This window comes from Dasypus novemcinctus, chromosome 4 (genome assembly GCF_030445035.2).
Source record: "Dasypus novemcinctus isolate mDasNov1 chromosome 4, mDasNov1.1.hap2, whole genome shotgun sequence".
NCBI lineage: Eukaryota > Metazoa > Chordata > Mammalia > Cingulata > Dasypodidae > Dasypus > Dasypus novemcinctus.
Window position 1 is genome coordinate 27,516,743 of NC_080676.1, and position 27,152 is coordinate 27,543,894.

The following is a 27,152-nucleotide window of genomic DNA, read 5'->3' on the forward strand; positions in this document are numbered from 1 at the left end:
TTGACTAAAGCAGGTAATTTAAATGATGTCCCACTAAGTAGTGGGGCTAACATTTGTAGTTTTAAATATGTTTGTCTCTTTTGCCTTCCTGAGTTCACAACCTTTATCCACTTATGGCCTCCATCTAGGGGGCATGTGGGTAGCCCTACACTAATGCTTATTATTTTGCTGCATGGAAATCATCGTAGGAGAGAGGAAGATAGTCTTCTTGCAGCAGAATAAGGAAAGGAACAATGGCAGTAACTATTGATTTTTAGGTGTTGGGCACTCTTCTAAGAGCTTTATGGATGTATTGCCACTTAATCCTCACAACCATCCCGTGATGTAGATCCTTCCAGTTTAGAAGGAAAGAATCCGATGCTCAAATATGTTAAGTAATTTTCATGCAGTCACAGGGCTGGTAAATGGCAGTCAAGATTCAAACCCAGGCTGACTCTCATGTCTACTCTACAGCCCTGACAGGGTTATGCTTACATTAAATAGCAATTCATAACCGTTGAAGGGAAGGAGGGGTTTAGTATGTACCTCGGTATTTTATATTCTTTAAATCCTGTTATAAATTGTATCACTTTCACTTACATAGCATTTAAAGATTTATTGATAGTTTACTCTTGTTTTTTATAGCAGTCTCCATCTTTACAGCAAAATTACATGAGTTATGTGGCACGTTCCCATTTCTGCTCAAATCTCCCTTGAGGGAAGCCAGGTGACTGACCCATGAAATCCCAGCTCAAGGTACTACTGTTTCCCAGTGGGAGCCACCTGAACTGAAGGATTAGTAATCAAGGAAATAAATGGCCTCTGTCAGGTTGGCCTTGGAAACCAGAAAGGCTAGAGTGGAAGCAAATGTCATAATCATAAAATTAATTTTGTATAGATTACACATGACATAGGTCAATATATCTTGAAAGCCTTAGTTTCATTCGTTGCTTCTTTCAGATTGTGTTTAAGAGAAACTTGTTTCATTCTTATGTAATCTAAAGCCCAATGATGATGACATTAATCATCAAGTTAACATTAAACAGAGTCAACTTTTTTTTTTTACTGTTTCTGCTTAATTATTCTACCTTCAATTTCTTACTGCTGCCCAGAGAGAAAGTTAAATCATAAAATCGAGTATTCAGCTTACAGAAACTCTAACTTAGTTATAAAGTTGGAACACCTGCTTATATATTTTGTCCCACAGAAGGAGACAGAAAGGTCTATTGAAGAACTAAAGTGACAGTTAATAGACTTCAATTATCCCTAGCTCAGTTGGCTGTTTCCCAGTGGTCCATAGGATAGCATGAACTTTGGGGTAAGGACACAATCAACATTCATTCATCAGAGGCTGCAGGAGTAGTCTTCAGCCCCAAGAAACTTTGGTAGCTCAGACCTTTGCCTTGTGGGGGATATCGGATGCCAGGTGCCAGCTTAAAATCATAAAGTCACAGAGATGGGAAGGACTTTGAGTGGTGATCTCTTTCCTATAAGGTTAAGATTGAATGCAACCGGCTCAGAAAACTATTTTCCTTTTCTTTAAAATCTTGAGAGTCAAAAACTCATGTGAAAACATGGTAAAGACCTCACAATTGGAATTTTCCCCGTGTAGTTAAATTGCAATGGCTTCATTCTGAAATTAAATATTTCTATATTGGCAAGGCCTCTAATGTCAATTTTCCTGCTTTATGGAGACTCCTCTCTTGTGAAGGGGCAAACGGGAGATCAGAAAGTCAATATGGGAGGTATTTATGACCCAGAGCCTGCTTGAAAATTCCAAGTCCATCTGCATTGTATGACAGCTTTTTGTTCAAAGGAAATCTCTTAGGAGAGAACTGCATCCCCAGGAGAGGTCCTTTCGAATTCCTGAACAAATAATCATCTGAGCAACCCAAGGTATCTGGTGTTGTTCCATTTGAAAAAACTCTGGAAAACACCTCATTATTACTGGGTCCAGGCCAGACTCTTGGAATGAGAGAAGCAACAGCAAAAGAGCAGGTAAGATAAACGGCAAGAAGTTTTTTTTACAGGATTTGGGAATGAAAAAACATAAGTGGGGAATGTGGACTAAAGTAGATATTATTCTAGCAATGGAAGAACTTGTATCATTGATATAAAGGTAGTGGCCACCAGAGGTTCTGAATGGAGGGGGAAGGAAGAACAGGTGTAAAATGGGGACATTTTTGGGACATTGGAATTGTCCTGCATGATACTGCAATGATGGATACAGGCCATTATACATTTTGTCAAAACCTATAAAATGGTGTGGTGTGAAGTGTAAACTATTATAGACCACGGTTAGTAGCAACGCTTCAATATGGGTTCATCGATTTAAAAAAATGTACCACACTAATGAAAGATGTTGTTAGAGTGGGAAAGTGTGTGGGGGGAGGGAGTGGGGTATGTGGGAATCCCCTATGTTTCTGATATAACTTGTATATAATCTAGAGCTCTTTAAAAATAAAAAAATAAAAAAAATTTAAAAATTTAAAAAAGGCAAGAGGTAGCTAAAGTGCTAAGTTTCCATAAGCGCTCACGAGGGGAACTGAAATGGCCAAGTGCTCAAGGTGTAGGTATCATGGAGACTGCCCTTGCCTGTGCCAGCCCTGGCTGCCTATCACCAGCAGCAATCTCCCAAGGCAGGCTTGGCCTCAGCTGCTTAGAACCAAACCTGGTGTTAACTAGGAGCTGCATCACCACTAATGTGGGTGGGCTTCAAATAGTCTGATGTGGGGATGAACAGAGATGCACAACCAACCAACCATGGTTCTTTACTTTCTTTCAACTGGTGAAACCCATCCCATCCTCCCCATAAGAACTGGAACCAGCTCTGAATTCTGCCCAGCTGCTGCCATTGCCCTCCCTTCAGGATCCACATGAATGGACCTTGCCAGAAACATGACCGTGGTATTCATCTGCTGCCAAGACTTGCATTTACCCAGGAGCTTCACCCTTTTAGATATTGACTTTAGGTTTCATCTGCAGGGCCGCTGCTTATCGCTGCACAGACTTTCCACCATATGAGATCAAGGGGCATCAGGACTTGTTCACTCACTCAAGTGTGCCACACTCTTTTGGACAAGTATGATTCGATGTTGCATGGTGATCCCTGGAGGAGGCTAATCATTCTGTTCTAGTTAGTTGTTTTTTTTTTTTTCAGGTTATGGCTTTTTACTACTATCAACCTCTGAGTGCCTCATGGCCAAAATTATGTGTTAAGACTCAACCAAACTTAACTTAGCTAACTGAGCCGTGCCCTAGGAATGAAAGACAGGGAGGAAGAGAAAGCTGAGAAGTCAGGCATAACTCTTATTCCAAGAGAAGACTGAAGACGGTCACAGGACCCCTCTTACCACGACAAAGGGCCTTGCTGAGCAGGGTGAACTTGCACCGGAAAGGCTGAAGTCCTTTCATGGGAAATGTATGTTCAATGGCAATTAGGTAAATAAATAATAAAGGCAATGGAAAGATTGCTGTCCTTTGCAGATTTGAATAAAAGTACTCAGCTCTTTAGGACCTGAAACTTCATCAACATTGTTCTGAGAGCCCGAGAACACTCTACCATGAGCACATCAGCTTTGTTACCACTGATAAGGCAGGCCCACCTCTAGCACAATGACTAGGGGTACAAGCTCTGCTACTAGACAATCTGGGATCAAATCCCAGGTCTCCCACTTCCAGTTTTGTGATCTGGGGCAAACTTCTTTTTCTTTTCTATATTTTAGTTTCCTTATTTTGCATCAGGGGATAGTAATAGATATCTGCAGGGTTGTGTAAAGCATTTAAAATGGTGCTTACCACATAATGAGTGCTGTTAGCAGTAGGGCAGAGGGGATAACCTCAGAACCGCTCTATAATTATGTTTGTTATGTTTATTTGTGAAGTATTTGCTCCTATAATGTGTGGAATTTGCCATAGAAGTTGTGTTCCTGTATTTTCAAACAATTTTTTGCATCTCCTTATAATTTCCAAATTTAAACATAAAAATGTCATATTGGTTGTGAAGGAGATATGTCTGAATAGTGACATTTGAAGTTACACTCCTGATTGCCTGATTGTGCAAAGAGATGAGTGGCAGCCCACACAAGAAGTGCTCAAATGGGAGTCATTTCTGGTTTGGTCACTGACTCCTTTCAGCTGTAGAAAAGGGTCACCGCACAACCTGGTTCATATTTTTAGATGAATTCCAATGTTTCTGATATTTTCAGGAATTTAGCCCAAATCCTCCAATGTAGAAATACTTAGAATATAAGTTATGAAACTAAGTTAACATTCAACTTCTTTAAATTATTTTATTGACATGTTACTTCTCCAGTGTATTTTTTGGTATCTACTACTATTAGAAAGAATGTACCCTCCCACAACAGGAGCTGAACTCAGCTCTGGTAAAGAGGAATTGATGCAGCACTTATCCAATCATAAAACCGTCCAGGGCAGGGTTCCTTTTTTGTTCCACAGGTCCCTTTGCCAGTCAAGTAAAAATCACAGACCCCTTACAAGTCCACACTATACTGTTTCAGTAAATAGATCACACCTGCACCAACATGCCCCCACAAGAATAATTTTTTTCAATTTTTATAATTTCAATTCAAGCTCATGGACCCCTGGTTAAGAACTCCTGCTCCAGGGGAAGTTCTCCACTTTTGCCTAACATGCACTCTCAATGATCACTAAACAAGTAAGTTAGATGCCCAAACAGTAAAGAGAAAAAGTGGTCAAAATCAATATGATCAGAATTAAATCTGGAATATTTTCATAGGACCTAGCATAGTTTCCAGACATGAAAATAATTTTGGAATTTATGTGAATTTTAGATCAAATACATATATACATTTTTTTGCATAATGCTAATGTAGTTGATTTCTGGCAGTGATACAGAGTCACTTTGTGGCCATACTGAGCCAGTGGAAGCCCATATGTTATAAATTAACATTTGGCTCCACCAAACAGAGATTTATCAAAAGTTGTGTAGAGGCAAACAAGGCAGGCGAGCTGTGATTCCCTGCTGTTACTAGTCCATGTGCTACCAATTACTTTGCAATTCTGTAAAATGCCTAACAGCAACCAGATTTGGGGCACAGAAATTTTGGGAAATTTTATTATTAAACTACACTGAAATGGGCCTGTTTACCTCCCTCCTCCCACCTCCCCAACCCCCTGCCAAGGAAAGAAGGAGGAGCCTACGATTGTCTTTATATAAATCATCCATCTCATCGCTCTCTCCAGTTGGCAGTTCTGAACCAAGACCTCTGACCTGGCTGCCACCCAATGGCCTCGGGAGAATGCTCTAGGGAGAATGGTATGTATTTAGCAAGAAGTTTGCTTATGTCAGATAAGTTGGTGCAGGATGCATGGGTCCTCCACACAGTGTACATCAAACTGTACCTAAATCTTTGAAACTCTTTCTAGAAATGCCTTTTAGCAAATCCTAGCCAAGGCTGGTTTTCCTCAGATGTCCACCTGGGATCTAGTCTAAGCTGATTTCATGATTACGAAGTCGACTGAGAAAGTTCGGAGACTTTTGTTTCATTTGCTGCTGCTAAACGAGGCATCATTGAATAGAAAACAATTAATTTTGTGCAGCTAATTCTGTGGATACACCATGAACTTGAAAGCTAGTTTTAGAACATAAATCTAGTCTTGAGGGAAACTCAATTCTGCAGGCTACAAGCCTGACTGGAAGGAACATATTTTCATGTGGACAGTTGTACTTGCAGAGTGTAAGTCATGCAAAATGTTAGAGATGACTTTGCATTGGTGCAATTGCTATAACAGTATGGATAGCTGTTAAGCTTGCGGAAGGTTGATTTCATTTATTATTCTGCATCAGGGAAATGACTAATCACATCACCATTAACAAATACTTTGGGGATTTACCAAGTATGGGACATTGGGCTGGGTGCTGACACTATAGAAAAGATTTGTTGAGAGTCTTGCAATATAAAAAGAGATGGTAGGAACATATAAAAATGAAAAATAGTGGGGAGCTGATGTGGCTCAAGCAGTTGAATGTATGCTTCCCACATGGGAGGTCCTGGGTTTGGTCCCTGTTGCCTCCTAAAATCAATCAAACAAACAAAAAAACAGATAGCAAGCAAACAAACGGAAAAACCAACTCAGGGGACCCATATACAAGGTCCAGGGTTCAATTCCCAGCCCAGTACCTCAAAAAATAGCAATCCAAGGTTAAGGGCCAAATGGGTAGTGTTGGGGATCACTGGAGGCCAAGGAGGTAGGATTTCAGCTGGCCCTAGCAAGTGGTGGACCTGGATAAATGGAGCAAAGGGCACTCTAGAGGAGCAATGGCATGGGCCAAGGCACAAGGGTGGGGATGAAAAGGGCATGTTCAAAAGGCAGTGTGGGACAGATGGGCAGTGGGCTGAGTCCTGACTCTGCCACCTGTTGTCTGTATTACCTTGGACAGGTCACTTGACTTTCTGAGTCTATTTTCTTATCCATAAAATGAGGACAGTGGTAAGTGACTGCAGGTTTTTCATCAGAATTAAATAAGATAGTTTATTCATTTATTCAATAAATATTTGTTATGCAGTATATAGATTCTCAATCATGTTAACTATTATTACTAGCAATAGTTGACCCATTTGGAAAGAGTAAAAGTCCACGTGGAAAATTATTGGAAAAACTAGAGGGAAAATCCACATGCAAAGAGCAAGCATGGTGACCGTGTAACTCCTCAATACTAAAGCTGATGTAAAGACAAACCGACAGCAGGAATGCAACGGTGGTTGCTGGGGATTGAATCATGTATGTGCCTGGTACATGTCCCACTTGGTACATACCAAGTGAGGGGACAGGGACAGGTGGGCTGGAGCCCCATCATGCAGGGTCTCGACGACCACGTAGGGCCTGATGGCTTTTTTTTTTTCTCACTTTACATAAACCTTCACCATAACAGATAGATGACACTGCATCTCTTGGAATGGAACTTCTGAAACCATCTCTGGACAAAATAAAAAAGAGTAGCCTATTCCCCAAGTGTACATCAAGGGATGCCTTACAAAAGATTCCCTAGCTTCAAGAGATCACTTTCCCCAAAACTCCCACTCAAATCAGACCCAGCGAATTCACAGGAAACAATGTGACTAGACTGCTCCTAGAATGAAATGGCAATAATATATGTAAATAATGAGACTAACACAAGACTAATGCCCATTCCTTCACCTCTCTCTGCTCTTTTCTCCAAATGCAACTATCACTTAACATAAATCCAAGGCTGTCTGCAGGGGCCTCAGGTGTCCACGCTACAGAGGCCACCGCACCTGGCTGCAGCAGGTGGGGAGTGACAGCAGAGGTAACATTTTACTGCCAGGAAAGGGTCACCTTTCTCCATCCTTTTGGGGAGGAGGAGTTGCTGAGTTTATTTGGATTTTACTTTTATCTTCTATCAAAACTGAAAATCAGGGAAGCAGATGTGGCTCAAGCAACTGGGCTCCCACCTACCATATGGGAGGTCCAGAGTTCAATTCCCAGGGCCTCCTGGTAAAGGTAAGCTGGCCTGCGTGGCAAGCTGGACCGAGCAGAGAGCTGGCATAGCAAGCTGACGCAACAAAAAAAGACACAGAGGAGAGACAATAAGAGAGCAGACCAGGCTGCTGAGGTGGTGCAAGAGATGGAGCATGTGTCTCCCACTCTGGAAGGTCCCAGGATTAGTTCCCAGCGCTGCCCAAAAAAGGAGACAAGCAGACACAGAACACACAGCAAATGGACACAGAGCAGACAGTGAGTGCAATAACAATGGGACTTGGGGGGAAATAAATAAATAAACCTTTTAAAACAATAGCAACAATGGCAAAAAGAAACTAAAAATCAGTAACTGCCCTCCTTCCCCAATTGCCTTCCTCAATATTATGATGCTCCAAGCTCAGTGAAAGGCTCTATGAAAAGCTGCTGTCAAAAAGTTCAAAAGTCCATGTGCACTGGGGCATTTTGAGGCGTTTTATTCATTGACATTTTCAAACAGATTTATACTAGCACAAAGAATGAAAGGAATGTGCACGGGATAAGGAAATGCAAATAAAACGAATAGACAGGAGAACATCAAAGAGAGGGAGAAGACAAGGAGATTTATTATGAGGAAAGGAAATCAAATCAAAGGAAAGACAATAATGTGATAGTGACAGTAAGAATCCAAGAATTCCAAAGTTTGCCCCTATGAATAGCGAAAAGAGAATCTAAATATAACTGGTGTCTGCCTTGGCACAAAAGGGAGAACTGAGCACAAAACAGTGTCCGCCTCAACAGTACTCAGTCAACTTGACATACTTTTTTTCTCATCAGTTCTCCAAATGCTCCATTGGGAAAAGGACGTGGGAGTTTTGGCTCCGAGTTAGCGTAGCCTGTTATATACGACCCCAGTGACTTGCATCCGTCACAACCGAGAGTGCAGCCTCCTGGCACGCCTTTGTCTGCCGGGCCCCAGCGGGTCTGGGGAGCGAGACGCCTGCATAAGCCCCCAGGCACCATAGCTACCGGCCTCTTTGGCTGCCCCTTTCACCTCCGGACAGAGACCCAGACGTGCAAATCAGCACCCCAGAAGTCTCCTTTCTGTTGTTTCTTCTCTTTACATGATGGATTTTCATCAATGGATACTAGGAGTGACTCTAGAAATATTAACAAATATTTTCCTTCAGTCTTAGGAAGAAGGTTGGGGGAAAGGGTTAGAGAATAACTTGTTCTTTAAATGGCTAGTTCTTGTTGGCACGATGCTCCTGATTCCAAAAGCGCTCTGAACACCAAAACCTTTACAGCTGGAGCCATCCAATTACTTTGAGTTTTACAAATGAGCTAAGTGTACCACCGGAAGGCTCAATTTTTGCCCAGGCTGCACAGAAACTGCATTGGGTTAGCACCCAGCTTGCCTGCGGAGTAGCTGCTGCCTCTTCAATGCCCTTAATCACTAGTGAACCTCAGCACAACTGCACAAAGACTCTCTCACATGGCACCTCTCTTGGACCATAAATGGTATTTCTCAGGCACTATTTACTGCCAAGTCAGTGAACACTCTCACATCTGCTTTTTTGTTGTTGTTTTTTTCTTTAGCTTTTGCATCTGCTTTTACTATGCGAACCATTTCCTGACATACTTGCAACATTTCCTCCCTCCCTCCCCTTCCTTCTTTCTCTCTTTTTCTTTCTTCCTCCCTCTTTCCCTACCCTCTCCTTTCCTCCCTCCCTCCTTTCCTTCCTTTTTTTCCTTCTGTTTTTGGTATGTCAGCATTTTTGGGGAGACACTATTCAGCTCACACAGCATCCAAAATGTTAGCTCTAAGAGCTTTTGATACTTTAAAAATTCTGACAATATTCACATTACAGACTCCAGCTATCTTAGACATTAATTGCATATGGATTTTCATCTGTAGAAAAACTTGGGGGAAAAGGGGACACACAGAATAACTTGTCCCACCCTTGACCTAGCCAAACCCCACCCTCTATGGCCCATATCTAGGAAAAGGATAGGGTGAGGAGTTACACATGCTTTGTCAACTGTGGGGAGAATGATGCTATTCTCCAAGCTTAAAATGGGGTGTGTGAGTTGGAGGAAAAAATGGTTTTCAGACACAATTCTTAGTTTGTGAGTATATTGCTCCTCTGAAGCTGTTATCACCTGAAATCATTGTATATATAAAATGAGCTTAGTTGATGTCTTATACTGCAGAAGGCTTAGCCTACTGTGATAATGATTGTTTAACAGTTGATAGAGAAATTGAATGAATTATATTAGCACAGTCCAATTCTAATCTAATTCCTGGGTGAGGTTAAATTTTTTTACAACTATAAGAGGATAATGTTCACTTTGAAATTTGAAAAATAGAGAAAATGATAAAGAGAATCCTTCTTAATCTTACCATTTAACTACTGTTAAAATTTTTATGTATTTCCTTCAAGGACTTTTTCTAAGTTGGAAAATATTTTGACTTTACAGGGCAAGATTGTTTTTCAGAGATTCTTCATTTTTTAAAACAATGGTAAAAAATTTAGGTTTGAAAAATGTGGAATAGTTTAAAGGTACAATTTAAAGACGATAAGGCCAGCAATGCGCAATATGGTTGCCTTACTATAAACTTAATTTTAGCAGAATAATCTTTTAAATGGAATATTTTTGTTGCACTGGAAGCAACAGATCTTATATTCAACTAACATTCATTGATTGAATATGTGAAGGAATACCAGGTGTCCCTGTAGATGTAACATTTATCTCACTGCTTTATTGGATACAAGATGTATCTAGATTGGTATCTTTCTTTCAAAAGATATTCTTTTACCATACCTTGATAAAATATACTTCTTTTCCTGCCCATGGGATTCAATTTGACCCTAAAACAAAATGTAATAATTCCAAAAATTTTAATAGTCTTCAAACAAGTTTGAGAGATAGAAAAATGTTTACATCATGTCTTGCAATATCAAACATTATCAGCGTGCAGTTGCAGACCGGTGGTTGGCAAGCTTTCTCTTTCAGTAAATGCTTTTGGACAGAAGCAGACCATGTGGTCTCAGTTGCAGCTACTCAACTCAGTCTTTGTAGCATGAAAGCAGCCATAGATAATGCCTAAATGGATGGGTATGGCTGTATTTTGATAAAACTTTATAAAAACAAAAATGAACCAGATTTGGTCCATTGGCCACAGTTTATCAACTTTGTACAGTCAGTTTTTATCCCTGCTACCATAGTCACCTGGAATTTTAGGTTAGATGCCATTTAAGGGCTTCTGACCCTACATGGAATGTGACCTTAAGTTTGGAAAGAGGGAAGTGAACTTGGCCCAATGGATAGGGCATCTGCCTACCACATGGGAGGTCCACGGTTCAAACCCCGGGCCTCCTTGACCCGTCTGGATCTGGCCCATGTGCAGTGCTGATGCAGTGCAAGCAGTGCTGTGCCATGCAGGAGTGTCCCCCGCATAGGGGAGCCCCATGCGCAAGGAGTGCACCCCATAAGGAGAGCCGCCCAGCGTGAAAGAAAGTGTAGCCTACCCAGGAATGGCACTGCACACATGGAGAGCTGACACAGCAAGATGATGCAACAACAAAAAAAGAAACACAGATTACCAGTGCCGCTGATAAGGATAGAAGCGGTCACAGAAGAACACACAGCGAATGGACACAGAGAGCAGACAATGGGGGCGTTGTCGGGGGCAGAGAAATTTAAAAAAAAGTTTGGAAAAAGGGTCATTGCAGTTGGAATGAGTTAAGATGAGGTTGTACTGGGGTAGAGTGGACCCTAACCCAACAGGACTGGCGTCCTTAGAAGAAGAGACACAGACACACAGAGAGGGAGCACACCACATGAAGATGGAGACATGGGAGAAGGCCACGTGACAGAAACACAGGGGAGAAGGCCACATGAAGACAGAGATGCAGGGGAGAAGGCCATGTGATAAGAGAGGCACAGAGATGGATCTGTGCTGCCGCCAGGCAAGGAATGCCCAGGGCTATCAGAAGCTGGAAGAGGTAAGGAAGGAGTCTGCCCTCAAGCTTTGGAGAGCATGGCCTGCTCGACACCTTGATTTCACACTTCCAACCTCCAGAACTGGGAGAGAAAGAATTTGCGCTGTAAGCTGCCCAGGTGGTGGTGCTTTGTTATGGCAGTCCTAGGAAACGAATACAGATGCTTGCCCCATTTTATGCTCAAATACACAGTGAAATGCCATTATTACAGAAGAGGACACAGAGGCAGAGAGGGTAAGTCTGTAAGTGGTGGCTTCTGGCACCTACCCAGGGGCCTACCCATCCTGCCTACCTTAATTAGAGAAGTTGTAAGTGTACAGAAAAATCATGCATAACATACAGAGTTCCCATGTGTCACCCTATTATTAATGCTTGCATGAGTAAGGTACATGTGTTACAATTCATGAAAGAACATTTTTAAAATTGTACTATCAATTATAGTCTTTTTTACTTTTATGAATAGCTGCAGTCAAATGCAGTGATTTAAAAAGAACTTCCAGTTATTGCCATCAATTTTCTTCAGCACATGAAATACCAAGCATGTCCCCAGCAAACAGTTAGTCTTAATTCTGCCTCCTTCTTTATGCTGAGTATTGAGATCTGATTTCGTTATCTGTGACAGTCTCTACGGGTTTTCAACATTTCATATTGGAGGGCAACAACTTTTCTTTCCCTAATTAAATGAAGACCATCAACCTAATCATAAGTGAAAAGTCACATTCAATGTTAAACTTCACTGGACAGAATCATTGTGATTGAGTAGCAAACCAGAAACTGTGTTAATGTTCATGTGTGCTCTGTGAGGTCGGGCCTGCTCCTGGCCCTGCGGGCGTTGGCTCATTTGTTTGCTCATTCACTCAACGCTGTTGTGCTGCCACTCGCCTGTGCCAGGCACTGCGCTGGCCGTGGAAGTAGAGAAGGTCTAGCCTCCGCAGGCTGACTGCTTGTGTTCTGAGTTGCTGTGGTTAGGATGCCCCCCTCTACTCTGCCTCTGGGACCCCAAAGCCCAACACTCTCAGCAGGTATCTCACAAGGTGTGAGTTACTTAAACCAGGGCCCTTAACAGCCAAGGCTGTGAAACCTTAGTCTCCCTGAGACCTACACCACGGCCCAGGGAATGTCTTGAGGGTCCAAGTGCTGCTGCTGCAGCTTCAGGCCTAGGCAAGACCCACTGTGGCCCAGAAGGCAGCATTTAGTGCCCTGAGCGCCCAACTGGGACTTCATCTATGGGTAGTGAAAGGCTCCAGGAAACTTCTTTCCAGGAGACAAAGTACCTGGGGAAGGTTGTGTATCTGATAGAGGCAGTGATCTGGGAAGGTCGAAGCTGGCTGCAGGGCTGGCTGTGGCTGGCAACTGCCACGTGGATGTCTCTGCCCTGGTCAGCTGGCCACTGACGGTGGCAACCCTGCTCCTCCTCCTGGACAGGGGCTGTCACGTGCCGGTCCATGCATGGGGCAAGCAGGTGCAAGGTAGCTGAGGACTCCCACTGCCCTGGCGATACTAGCCCCGTCCACTGAGGCCCTCCCTGCCCCTCTCCCTGTCTTCCTGTATCTTCCACCCTCCTCTGTCTGGAGAATCCAGGGCTTCTCTGTCTGGAGAAAAGTGACAAGAAGGTTAGAACACAATGGAATGGACTGCAATCAGGCATTATTTGGGGCTTCTGCCCAAGAAGGTGGGGCCAGGGGTACAATGTATATTGGGAAGATGAAGCAAAGGAAGGGGGTTCTTCTCAGACTCTTTAATTTGCTTATGGTACCCAACTCCCTTCATTACCTTATAGGGTAGACCCAAGCCCAACCTGATCTACTGTGAATAAGGAAAGTGACCCACCACAACCCACGCCCACGACACACTGACCCATGCACACCAAGTTCTCATTCCTTCTGTGGTATCTGAGATGACAGAAAAGCAGTACGACCAGCACAGGAATAAAAATTCTTTTTGCTTCATAGGTTGGTAGGGTCACCATTGTGGCAATCTGGGGACAGGTATCTTCATAATACCAATGAAAATGAGATCCATATTATCAGAGAAACACCTCACAGGGATGAGAAGAGCTTACTAAGCCATAACTTGATGGATAAAGTAAAAACGAATTTGAAACACATGGGTTACATTTCCTTACAATGTGCTTGAGTTCAAAAGTTAACCCAAGCAATGCTTGACTAAAAGCATTTGGGAATTCCTCAAGCCCCAAGTGTATATGAAAAACCAGTTTGTAGCTGAAATTAGATGGGTTGGTTCCATACCCATCTGGGCACTATAATTTACATTAAACAATTCACAGATAATACTTATCCAACCCAGGATGGCAACTGGCTATTGTTTCATTCTTTGCTTTGGAAATTTCCTGACATTTCAGTGCTTTAAATTTCCTTTTACTTATATAGTTACTGAATTACTAGAAGGAGACAGACTAATTCTTGCCGTTGCACATAAATTCAAAATACACAATAGGCCCCAGAAGGCAAAAATAAGCATGAAAAGTTTCGGAAAACAATAATAAGCACCTTAAGTGTTCAATGTGCAATTGACATTTGAATTACTGAGAGATTGTACAGTATCAGTGTTTGTAAGAATATAAAGAACATCTAATCTATGTTTGTCTTGATTCTTCTACAGTAAACTTAATAACTTGAGTTCAGAAGTTTATTAAAAAAATAAACAAGCAGGCAAGCAATAAAACAAACCCCAAAGAATAACTCTATTTATGAACTGGTGTGACTATGAAATGGAAAGTAGAGATATGGTGGGGATTTAGAAATAGTTTAATGATCTACATTTACTAGGAGAGAGAGTTTCTAATCAAATATTTTCAAAGTTCTTTTTAAAAGAACTTAGGAAAAATCATGTAGACTCAATAGAGAAAAGATGATCTAAAGTACAATGACATCAGTTCCTGTTAAAAAGAATGAGGGCCATTTGGGTTAATCTGTAAATATTGGTGAATTGTTATAGGTACTTCAAGTTTATCACTTGTCTCAAACTGCTTTTTAATGCTTTGGCTTTAGGAAACATATATTGCCTCCAGCACATTTTCACTTCATTTTAGTTCTCTGCATATTTTAAGGGAAATGTAATCCATATGTTTCTAATTCACTTACACAGTGTGGCTAAGCATCACTGAAAATATATTTGATGCCCAAGGTATTTTGAGGCTTTTAAAACAACCTTCCACGAGAAACCAAATTCTGTGTTCATAAAAGTGAAAAGGTCACACACTACAAATTCAAACACATACCAAGGAGCAGAATTTCCTGGCTTTCCTTTCATAAACTCAGTGCTATGAGAAGAGTTGGCGGATGACTAGAACCATAAATTCAGTGCCACAAAAAGCCCAGATGCCTGAGCCCGTTATCCAGGGCATCCTGGAGAAGAAAACCCATCTCCTCGTGTAAGGCGTGATTATTAAATGGAGAGTCAACTAATGAAATCACAAACACGTTGTCAGGATGAGAATTCTTCTCTCTACTGCTGGGATCAACTGGCCTTCCTTTCCTCCAGGATAGTGCTCCAGGAACTTTAATGTGCCTATGAACCATCCAGGGGTCTTGTTAAATTGCAGGGGCTGGTTCATAGGTGTGGGGTGGGGCCCTGGAATTGGAATGTCTAACAAGCTCCCAGATGATGTCAGCCCTCTTGGTCCATGGACCATACCTTGAGAGGCAAGTCTGCGTTGCAGCATCTCCACCACTATTGCTATTTGGGGTCAGATAATTCTTTGTTGTGGGGGTTACCCTGTGCATTGCAGGATGTTTAGCAGCATCCCTGGCCCCTGCACACTAGATGCTAGGAGCACCCCTTCCTGGCATTTTGGAATGCAGAATTGCGAAAATGTGAAAATGTCTCCAGACTTGGCCATGTGTCCCCGGGGGTGGGGGGAGGGGGGAGATTGCCTAGTTGAGAATCACTGCTCTATTGTTATGGTTAGTGATTAAATGTTACAAACACAGCAGTCATCAATCAAATAGATCAGTAGTCGTTCCCCCTCCCCAACCAACTAGTGTACTTTTGTCTATGGCAATGAAGAACTTTATGACCGATTTTGTTTCTCTCCTTACTATGACCATTAAGGAGCTCAGACATAAATTTGCAAACACATTAAGCAATTGTGAAATTTTGCAAGGATAAATTTCTGAAAGATAACTGAACGGCTAAATTCATTTTATTCCTCTATGCTTGTTTTTTTCCCCCACACATTGGCTGAATCATCTTTTCGGTTGCTTCAAATACTGTTTGAACTGAGATTGGTTGTCATTTAGTATTGTAAACCAAATAAATAAAATAGAAGAAGAATAGCAGGACAGGTGCAATACATTAATTTACTGATCATGTTTTTTGTTTTTTTTCTGTTTAATAAATATTAATAAATCCTGGCAGATACTGAGACAAGCCTCAAAAGTATTCAACAATATGGCTTATCTTTTCCCAACAAGCTGTAACAAATTTGATAGATGCAGATGTCTGGAAAAAGGATAGGATATTAATATGAAAGATTAAAAAAAAAATCCTGGGAAACGGGTATAGTTCAGTTGGTTGAGCACCTGCTTCCCATGTACAAGGTCACTGGTTCAATCCCTCATACTTCCTTTAAAAAAATCTTTACATTAAAGATATAAAATTATCAACAAAGTTGTTTGAAGTGAAAAACTTGATCAAATAACTGAAGTTTTATATTTTTACCAGTTCTGCCATAAGACATTTCGAGTTCACTGCATTTTAGAGTAGAAATGCCCTTCAAGGGCATCAAGCCAATGGTTTTTGAGTTCGTTAAGCTGTGGAATTCTTGGTTTAAACAGCGATCAGGAAGGCCATTGTGTACAACCAACAACATCAGAGCTGATCTTTTTGCAGGGCAGGGGAAAGGCAGGAGAAAGGGGAGCTAGAGCCCCTTCGACAGGGTCTTTAGGAAGCACAGGTTGAAAACCAGCCAACGTGTAATACCCTCTTGGGATAAGGTGGAGGAAGCGGTGGGCCAAGGAGGTGAAGTGACCTGTTCAAGGAACTGCAACTGCCCAACAGCAGAGCTGGGACTGAGCTGGTTAGACAGGATGCGGGCAAGTCTGAATTAGTACCTTGGTCTAAATTACAGGCATCTTTTTTATTATTGAAGCCAAGTACTCTTGTTAAAAATTTCAAACCTTGCAGAAGTTCATATATCAAAAGTTTTGTTCATTGATCCTTCCCAAGTTCCTAGAATGGTGCTGTCATGTAGTAGGCACTCAATATATTTGAACTACAAGTGGATGAATGCTTAATAAATAGTCATCTCAAAACCCATGTTTCTAACACTAAACTCTTGACTTATTTTTAAACATTCACAGAATCTTTCTATAAGAAAAGAAAAAAAATATGTGTTTTATCATTTTTCACTGGTCCTTAATATGGACAGGGCAAAAATGCAGACAGGAAACCTAGGAATTTGCTTGTAGCGGGACAAATGGGAGGGAATTCTCTTTTTTTCACCCCTTCTTCCATCATATCAAAACTCTCTACCCAGCCATATAGTTGCTTTTCAGTTTCCTGGCTACCAATTCTTTGTCATTCAAAAATAGGGATTTGCTCTGTTTTTAAAGGCAATTTGATGATATCCAGGGACCATTTCCCCCCCTACTGGGGTATACATTGCCAGTTCATAATGGAAGTAAGTGGAAAAATAACATTTGCTTACATGACATTTGAAATTTGACTTGTGGCAGACTTAGAACTTACTCTTCTGTGGGGACCATCTGTGGCTCAGCACCATCTATCTGGCCTCCTTTGAGTAAAGACAGTCCCCAAAGAACAATAATGGGGGATTGACAACAGTCTCTGAAAATGAGTTTCCCTAAGAAAAGATTAAAATTTTGCAGATACAAGAGTATACAACCTTCTATTTAAAAAAAACAAACAGCAATACTTTTAGAGAGAACGTATTTAAGAGCGTGAAGTATGCCATGGCATTCTCCTTCTCCTTTCTCCTCCTCGCCTCCTTCTCTTTCCACCCTCCTTTCTCTTCCTCCTCCTCTTCTCCTCACTTTGTTTTGTTTTTTAAATGTGGCCACTCTTAGGGTGAGCTGTACCAAAATATATACCCGTGCATTTTTGCACTCTTTATGTATTCACTTTTGCCTCTCTTTATTCATTAGCAGGGTCTCTTTGAACCTATTAGAGACACACCCAAGGTGAACACTTAGCAGGGTAACTGATCATTTCAAGGATGTGCACCACTTCTCTTGTTTGCAGGCAGATAACCCCTCCTGGATCTCAGCACCAAATGGCCTGAGAGTGCACATGCACTCACCAGTTTTACTTTTCACTCTTTCCTACTTGTGTGAATATACATCTCATCTGTAGAAAATCCCAAGTAACTCGAGATACAGACAAGCCACACACCCTTTCGTTCAACAGCATTGGAAGGAGCACCTCTCTTCAAATACTTACTTGGAAATCCAAAGAAAGTCAAATTACTTTTTTTTTTTGTTTTAAGAAGAAGGGAGATTTTGAAAATATATCTGACATCCTTTATTGGAATTTTGCAACTTGTCCTAGTGTGGGGTTAAGAGTGTAACTTGCTTCTTGGTGATGTGTGATTGCTGCCTTTTGACTGGGGACAGAGAAGGGAAGTAATCTGATGCTAACTCACTAAAAGGATTGGAGCAGACCTTTTCAAAAAGATGCATAGACTTCCTTTAGTCATTTCTGTATCTTCCTGGCCATTGTAGATGACTGGACCCAGGATATGTGAGCAAGAGGATGAAAAGAAGAGAACCCATCACCATTATGCCCGCCTCCTTCTGACCATAATCCAGTCTTTGGAGAAACTGGATTGAGGAATAAGGTCAACCAAGATAAGATCCGAAGTTCCAAGGAAAATTCCCTAGAAACATTTTCCCTAGCAAGTGGCCTTCAGACAAGAGCTCAAAGGGCCATGGCCGTGAGATGAGGTTTCAAGAACTTACAACATCTTCCTAATTTCTATTTTGTGTTTGCTCCCTCTCAAATTTGTATAAAAAAGCTTAGGTTTCTTCTCTGGCTCCATCTCTTACAACTACCCTCATGCAGTAATTATCCCAATTCCATAATTAAACTAATTTTTTTAAAAAGGGAGGGGAAAGAAACTCCACCCAGAAAAATGGAATGGATAGTGTTATCACCACTCCCCAGATTGTGCCACCGGAGAAGAAGGAAGTAAGGATTGGGGTGGCCTTGCAGCTGCAGTCACCCTGGCACTGAGGCTGGACTTGCCTGTACACAAAATTTCCCTAAGGAAGCTTTACTTGTGATTAACCAGGAAAACAGCACCCACTTCCTGATACTTACAATGAATTGTAACTTGTAGTTTGCATATTTTTATATCTATGCAAGGCAAGAAAAATCAACTCTGTGAGTCGATTAGAGAAAGGACTTCATTACTAGTTTAAAAATCAGCTTTCTGCAAGTCACGTTCACTGACATGCTCTGCAGATGGGATGTATTTTCACCCAATCAGGAAATACTTCAAAGCAAACCAAAGTAGCATTGGTGGGTTCTTGTAAGCTTTTATATCATCCTTTATAGAATTCCAGTGAAGGACCAGATTTTTAAGGACTCATTTCAATATCATGTGTTCTTTTTAAAATCTTGAATCATTTTTGTTAACATAAATGAATACCAATGCGTCAGTTTTCAAAAACATCGTTTGACAGATGCATTCAAATCCTCCAGTCCTGTATGTGAGTATAGACAATATTAGACTATCACTCTGTGAATATGTAGCTTACAGTGGTGGGTAAATCCACCCCTCCCCAGGGGCCTACAGGACTCAGAAGTGAGTTAATGACCTGGGAATAAGAGAGTCTTTCATGCCCCAAATGACACTGTTGACCCAACCTCAATAAGACCTGGGGTTTGACATTTTTCTCCAGACACGATGATGGATTTGCACTGATCACACTCCATTGCCTGTCCCCAGCGTGATCAATGGCATGCAGTAATCAGGCGGCTGCCTGGGATTCAGAATGCTATTGGTGACCTCTACTCACCTCACACTGAATTCTGCTCGACGCTGGCTAGTGAGGTTCCTGCTCTTTCAACGTAGTTCATTACCGAAGTATTAGGTTGGCCCATATGAAATTGATGATTTTGTAGGTCAAAACAGTAGAATCTAAGTTTTTCATATGGCACAACCCAATACGAAATGAACTTCTTTACAGGGTTATTTTGTCAGGTGTGTGGACTTTGTAACATTAATTCGAGAATATTCTGAACACTTTGCTGTTGTTTCTTGCTAGCTCTTTGTCTTTTTAACTTGAAATGTTGTGGGAGTGACTTCTATGTTTCTTCTCTTTGTTTCCTGATTACTTTGCATAATGCAGTAAGAAAGACCAATATGTTTCTTTTATACCAATGTAATAAAATTTCTAAGCCTAAATCTTTCTTCAGTCGCTTTCTAATGAAAGAAACGTAATATTTTTGGGCCGAATGATCTCATGACAACAGGCAAAATTGTGTCAGCCAGATGACTCTGGCGTTTCGCTGAACGGTTTACACAACCTCTGCAAAAATAACAGTGTGTCTCCTGCAGTCAGCACGAGTCCATTCTCTGTGGATGTATTTCCAGTGAGTCATATAAATCTTTGATCCCTCACACATATCCCTGTGCAAGGAATTTCCTAGGAACTTCCAGGAAACTACAAAAGTATGAATGAATTCCAAAATGGCAACCTGACCAAAAAATACATACTCAGTTCTAAGTCATCCCTAGTAGGAGATATCAGTTGCAAAAGAAAATACTCTACCACCTTGGTTTTTTTTTTTTTTTTTGGATAAAGATGATGGATTCATACAATATTTCAGAAAATATCAACAACAACAAATTAACTCTTGATCTCCCCAAATAATTCAAGGCAATAAAAATAAAATCGTATGTTTTTGACAACTAGATGCTTGGAGCACCTCTGCCAGATTTCCCCCGTATTTCCACAAGAATAGAACTTTCTATATAGCAAACATAATGCTTTATGCCAAACTTAAAAAAAAAAAATGCAACCATTCTAGAAGATGGAAGTGTATCTGACCTTATCTCTGCTACGGATTCTGACTGTCAAAGTGGAAAATTCATTTAATCTCTCATATTAAATTCTCCAACCTGTGCATTAGGTACGAAGATTATTAGCAAAACAAACAATTACAAAATTTTACTTTGAGTTTGGTTGATGTCAGCTGTTTCCAAGACCTGATATACATAATTATCCAAAACTTTTGACTGTGAACAATTTTGGCTTTAATTGTCACCATTTTCAAGAGGTTTAGGAAGGCTAATTAATCACTTATTGTCAACTTCTTTGAAAACGTCAGATTCTAAATATACAGACGTGTATATTAATGTTTGCCAATAATACTGTTGGCCATTGCTGAGAACCTGAACTCCCTTTCTCTGTTGCTGGGGTGAGAATGCCGTCTTTCCCCTGGCCTGGGGTGGGAGGAGGGATGGGAAGTCTGGCAGCGAGGGCCCTCCCAGCGCCTGAACCCAGAAGGGGACATAGTCAGAGGCGGGTGGATGTGATCTGGACTCACTAACTTTCAGCTCTGTTTTTTTCTGGAGGGTGGTCTGTCTGGCTTTTACCACGAGGGCTGTAGCTTCAGGGAAGACAGCACGTCCTGTAAGAGTGCTGGGACTTTCACGCACATCTCCAGGGAAGAGTGTGAGTGCTGCTTAAGAATGGTTTCAGGAAGCATCTTATTGACCCCAGCCAGTGCCTTTGAGCCTCCCATGCTGGTTCAACCCACGACCCACCACACAGAGCCATCTCCTGGCACTCATATTTTAGGATCCGCGCCTCAAAACTGTCACCTTTCCCTGCCAGGGCCAGGACTGGTATACAAACTGTAAGGGAGTGCCAAAACGTTCAGTAACCAAGGGACATAATATTTTTAAAATGAAAATTAATGAAAAAATATCCATGATGAACAAAATATCACAATTGTAAAGAAAGAAAGACTCTGCATTATTGAATTTTCCATTTGCCTCAGGCTCCAGTGTGACTTGGCAAGGCACTGTTGCTGGTCCTGTCTTCGCTTAAAGTTTTACTGAGTTTTTTGGCACCCCCTTAAAATGTGTGCATGAGGGAGCCCAGGCCTTGATTTCTGCCTTCCTACTTTGCCCTTTGTTTCCTGACTAGCTCACTCTCTCACTGGCATCATCTCCTGACTCTGGTTTTGTCCTTTTCTTTCTATCCTCTCAGGAGGTCAGGGACTCTGTTAGGTTCACAGCTGAATCTTGGATACTTCAGTTTAGCCCCTGGCACACAGTAGCTGCTTAATAAATGCTTGTTGAATGAATGAATGAAATATCCCTTGGCGCTGATGTTCAATGCTGCTTGTGGCTTCTATGCATAAGTATGGTCTGCCCTTGGTTGTGGATAGAAAGGTCCTCTGGCTGGACCCCTACTCCAGAGGCTGCTTCAATACCCCCTCCCTGGACTTGCCTGAACACTACGGACAGGGAACCAGAAATGATACATCATTGAGGTTAAAAAATAATCAGTGCACTTAGGTGATTCAAATGGGACTATGCAATATGATCAACTTATTGAAATAAAGATTATTAAAAGTAATATGAATGTTTTTGAAATGAAATATTCAGAAAAGAATACGGAAGGTTCAATGCGGATCAGCAGAATATCCATGTCTACATAAAATAACACGACTTTAAAATGCTGTTTGACCTAAAGTAAGGGGGAAATGGAAAGGAGAAATGAGTTTATATGGCTACGAGTTTCTAAAAAAGAGTCTGGAGGCTGGCAGAAGGTTTGCCCTCATGCACAACTGAGCAGAGTCAGAGAGACAGATAAAGCAGATACAACCCCCAGATATTGGTTCCTTTGAGGGCTAAAGAGACCCACGGGAGTTATGGTCATGGCCGATGGGGTTAACTACCAGGGCAGATGGCCCCTCTTTGGAAATGGTGTTTATGTGTGATGAATCTGGACTCAGATGGGATCTCCCTTCATAAGACTTTCATGCCAATGTGCTGGAGGTGCAGTTAATGTTGGGGTTTAAGATATATTTAGGGGATTTGAATCTCTGGACTGACAATGTGATAGCCAGATCCTGAGCCTCAACAGACTCCAGCACCTACAATCTGATTTATTGGACTTACCACACTCAGCTAAGATGGAGTTGAAGAAGGACAACCACCACACCATGGAGCCTAGAGTGATTACAACTGAAAATGGGAGGATTGCATCCAGCATCCAGGTGGAATCTGACCCTCCTCTTGACATAGAGGTGCAATGGACACAACCAATCCAATGTCCACATAGAAGAGGTGGCATTGGAATGGGAAAAGTGGACATAGTGGACGAAGGGTATGGGGAAAGGCAGGAAGAGATGAGAGGTGGAGGTGTCTTTGGGACATGGAGCTGCCCTGGATGGTACTTCAGAGGCAATCACCGGACATTGTAAATCCTCACAGGGCCCACTGGATGGAATGGAGGAGAGTATGGGCTATGATGTGAACCAATGTATATGAGGTGCAGAGGTGCCCAAAGATGTACTTACCAAATCCAATGGATGTGTCATGATGATGGGAACGAGTGTTGTTGGGGGGGGGAGAGGGGGGGGTGGGGGGGTGGGGTTGAATGGGACCTCACATATATATTTTTAATGTAATATTATTACAAAGTCAATAAAAAATAAATAAATAAATAAATAAAAAAGAAATATTCAGAAAAGAATGGTTTGTATGATTTGAGCTAACTTTCTTTCTTTCCTCCCTTCCCCCTCCTCCCTTCCTTCCCTTCTTTCTTTTTGTATTGATGCCTGAAATTTCTCATTGGGGAAGTTCAGGACACTCACTCACCTTCAATGGTACACTGATCAGGGATGGGAATCTTCTTTCCAATTTCCATGGCGTAAGCTTTCACTTTACTGAGGTTTTCCTTTAAGTGCAAGTAGAGTTTATCCTGGTATTCTACAGGACTTGCAGTTGTCTCTGGAGTTTCTTCTTGGAGGTTTTCTTTAACTGTTTCTGGCAAATTCTCCAATTCTGTATGTATAATACTTGGGTGTGAAACTGAGGAATTTTCCAGCTGTGATCTGTCAATGTCTGCCTTAAGAGGTGCTTTGTCATGTCCTTGGCTAAGCGGGTCTATTTCTGAAAGAGAGATGCTGGCTGGTGTAGCTCCACTCCCTGTATCTTCTCCAGCATCTGAACTTATACCCTTTGTTAGCACAGTCTGCAAAGCCAAACTTTTTGACCTATAATACAAACAAAGGAAAAGTTAAAACAATTATAGAAGTTGAACTACCATCTACTGGCAAGTAAAAAAAAGAGTAAGAACACAGGGATGAGTCACCTATTTTAGAGTGTGAAACTGATAATCGGTGTTAACAGATTTGATAAAATGTAGATTACTACCAAGTTATGTAGTACACCAAACCTCAGCTCTAGGTTGCTTCCAAAAACAAAGATTTAAAAATTTTATGGCAAGACCTACTGAAAAGCAGTGGACTTGTGCATTTTTATTCTTTTCCTACTTTTGCTTTGCTTTTTCATCAGAAATAAAGAGAAGCTTTTGACACTCATTCTCGATATTGGCATTATTTATACTTAAAAAGTGTTTTAAAAAATAACTCATAGGTGTGTTTTACATTTTTGTTCTGCTCTTTAAAATAGTGAGCTTCATTGGAAAAATGAAAGTTCTATGGACAACATTTCATTTGTTGGTGACTATTGGTAAAAGAGATTTGAAAACCACCCCATAATTTGTATGATAAAATTAAAGCACACATGAAGTCCATACTTTAAAAAAAAATCAAGCAAACAAAATTTCTACCTATTAAATCTAATATCTTTTCTTTCTTCTGTAGAAACTTGGCCCAAACTATATCTTCTAATTGAGCCAGGGATATTGTTCTCAGGATTCATTTTGCCTTCAAAAGCCTGTATTTTAACTTGGAGCTTTTCATGGTCTCCATTTTCAGCTACAGTGAGTTTGGTTTCTTCTAGCTTCTCAGGAAATCCAATTTCAGTGCTGGTTTTTCTCCTAAAAGAATGAAAAATCATTGCATTAAATGTTGGTCATATATACCCTTCAGAACTGTGTTATTCTCTAATTCAGAACTGAAAACATCACTTGATAATTTTTTCATTAGTCATTTAACAAATATTTATTGAGTACCTACTATAGATATAAAACTTTGAAACAGCTTCTACAGCTTGTTCTGCCAGAAGTTTAGAAACATATTATCACCTCTGTATTATAAATAATTTTTGAAGGATTCAGAGACTAAACTGCAGTTTTTAAATACACGTCCCAGAGACTTAAATCTTTGACCCATTCATGTGCCACTTGAGCCCTGAATCTCAGCAGAGTTGCAACATCTACTCTGCAGTTCATTGGGCTCACCCAGGACAACTAACAAGTTGATGATGATGGGTAACACCCATCCCAAGGAAAAAAGAGTGTCTGCAACTGCAAGCAAGATAGTTCCATCCATCTGCCCAATGGGCAATTAGAAACAGAATGGACATCACCATCCCCAAATCCTCCAGGCTGAGGAATGAATGGACATAAGTGGGGAGTGTGACTACGGATCAAAGCAGACTTGCCGTTACTACAGTAATGGAAGAATTTGTCTCATTGTTATAAAGGTAGTGGTTACCAGAGGTTCTGAGAGGAGGGGAAGGGAAGAATAGGGGGAGCACAGGGCATTTTTAGGACACTGGAATTGTACTGCATGACATTACAATGATGGATACAGGCCATTACGCATTTTGGCAAAGCCTATAAAATTAGACGGTGCAAAGTGTAACCATAATGTGATCTATAGACAGAACTTGGTTAGTAGTAATGCTTAATATTTGCTCCTCAACTGTAACAAATGTATCACACTAATGTGCAATGCTATTAATAGGGGCAAATGTGGGGGGGGGTATATGGGAAGCCCCTATATTGTCGATATAACTTTTCTGTAATCTAAAACTTTTTTAAAAATAAAGTTTTAAAAAAGCAGTTTTTATGGTCAGTTACCATGTTCTTACTAGAAGCTCTTCACAAGTCTAGCTTTCTTATGAAATTTATCCCAGACATGTTTCATATTTTTTAGAAAATGGGCCAAGTTTCTGCTGAAGTCAACTGGTTAAGACCATTTCATAGGGACTGTATGAACTCGTGGTTTTGCTAATTTTATGGAAATCATTGTAACGATTTCATCTTATGAAGTCAGAAAAATCTTTCTGAATTTTAAGATGTTGGAGGAAGGCAATTTTCCATGAATGATATTAATAGTTCCAAACACCTTTTATAGCAGAGTTTATAAAACACTCTGTGGTCACAAAATGGTATTGCCCTGTTTAAGGCAGGGGCCATTTGCAGTACGATTTTGTGATCGCTTTGAGTACTAGCACTGTGTCTCAGGTGGAGGAAGAACCTAGGATCAGCTGCAGCCACAGGTCACTGATGCTCTCTGCAGTGCTGGATGATCCCAGTAAAGCAGTGTGCTTTTTGGATTTTAAAAAATTGTTTATTTATTTCCACCAACCTCCCTTGTTGTTCTTTGTGCTGTCTGCTCATTGTGTGCTCTCTGTGTCTGCTAGCCTTCTTTTTTTTTTAGAAGGCACCAGGAACCAAACATGGGACCACCCGTGTGGGAGGGAGGCACACAATCACTTCAGCCACATCCGCTTCCTGCTTGTTGTGTCTCTCATTATGTTTCCTCATTGTGTCTACTTGCTGCATCATTCTGTTGCAACAGCTCCTCGCGCCAGCTCATTCCAACAGCTCACTGTCTTGCTAATCTTCTTTAGGAGGCACCAGAACCAAACCTAGGACCTCCCATATGGTAGGAGGACACCCAACTGCTTGAGTCACATTCGTTTCCCACTACTTGGATTTTTGTTTAACGTCACTATCATTCATATGGTATGGTGTTAGTGTTATTTCTTCCTTTATAAAAACAAGGGTTAATAGTCTCTAGAAATAATACACCAAGATAGCCTAACGATTCTGCTGGTTTGTCTGTGTACGTTCACTTGACTGACTTTAATATTTTTCCTATCCATTGAGGAAAAAAGCCTCACTTTTACAGACAAATCCTACTTTCTCAAACATATGGTTATTTTTCCCACGGGTCCCAAGTGAACCTGGCAAAGTGCCTGGGTGAGGATGAGAGAAAGGCACAATTCTGTTTTATTAATGGCACTGCATTTTAGGGAAAATCAACATAGAACGTTCAGTGACTATTTTTTTGTTTCCTTTATATTCCTCCCGTTTTGGGGAAGTGTCTGCAGATAGCCACTGGGCAGAGTGAATTGGCAGGATTAGCTCTCCCAGTCCTTCCAGCTGGCCCAGTGAGGGGTCCTGGCCACAGTGCTTAGAGGTCAGAGGTCTCCTGCCAGGCCAGCCCAGGTGATGGTACAAGCTGGGGAGAGCATGGATCTATTAGGTAGCCAGGCCATTGTTTATTGTCTAATAAGCTATTGCTGATAAAATGTAAACACGTTTTTCATGTAATGTTTATGGGTTTCCTATGGCTTTGCATAACATTCACTTGTTTATCCCTACCATGCTTAAATGAAATCTACATGAGTAGACATTAAGAATCAGTAAATGGGGGAAGCAGATTTGGATCAATTGATAGAGCATCTGCCTACCATATAGGAGGTCCAGGGTTCAAACCCAGGGCCTCCTGACCTGTGTGGTGAGCTGGCAAACATGCAATGCTGATGTGTGCAAGGAG

General features: G+C 41.2%; 1 protein-coding gene across 8 annotated transcripts in view; it reads right to left on the reverse strand.

Annotated features, from left to right (window-relative positions):
- Positions 1–27,152, reverse strand: part of VEPH1 (ventricular zone expressed PH domain containing 1) — a 268,821-nt gene that overhangs the window by 84,371 nt on the left and 157,298 nt on the right. For all 8 annotated transcript variants that reach the window (XM_071214585.1, XM_058295197.1, XM_004454419.3 and 5 more), the window contains 2 exons: positions 24,248–24,457; positions 23,272–23,669 (listed from right to left, as the gene is read on the reverse strand). In XM_071214585.1, coding sequence (XP_071070686.1) covers positions 23,272–23,669; positions 24,248–24,457 — 608 coding nt within the window. The remainder of the gene's footprint in view (positions 1–23,271; positions 23,670–24,247; positions 24,458–27,152) is intronic.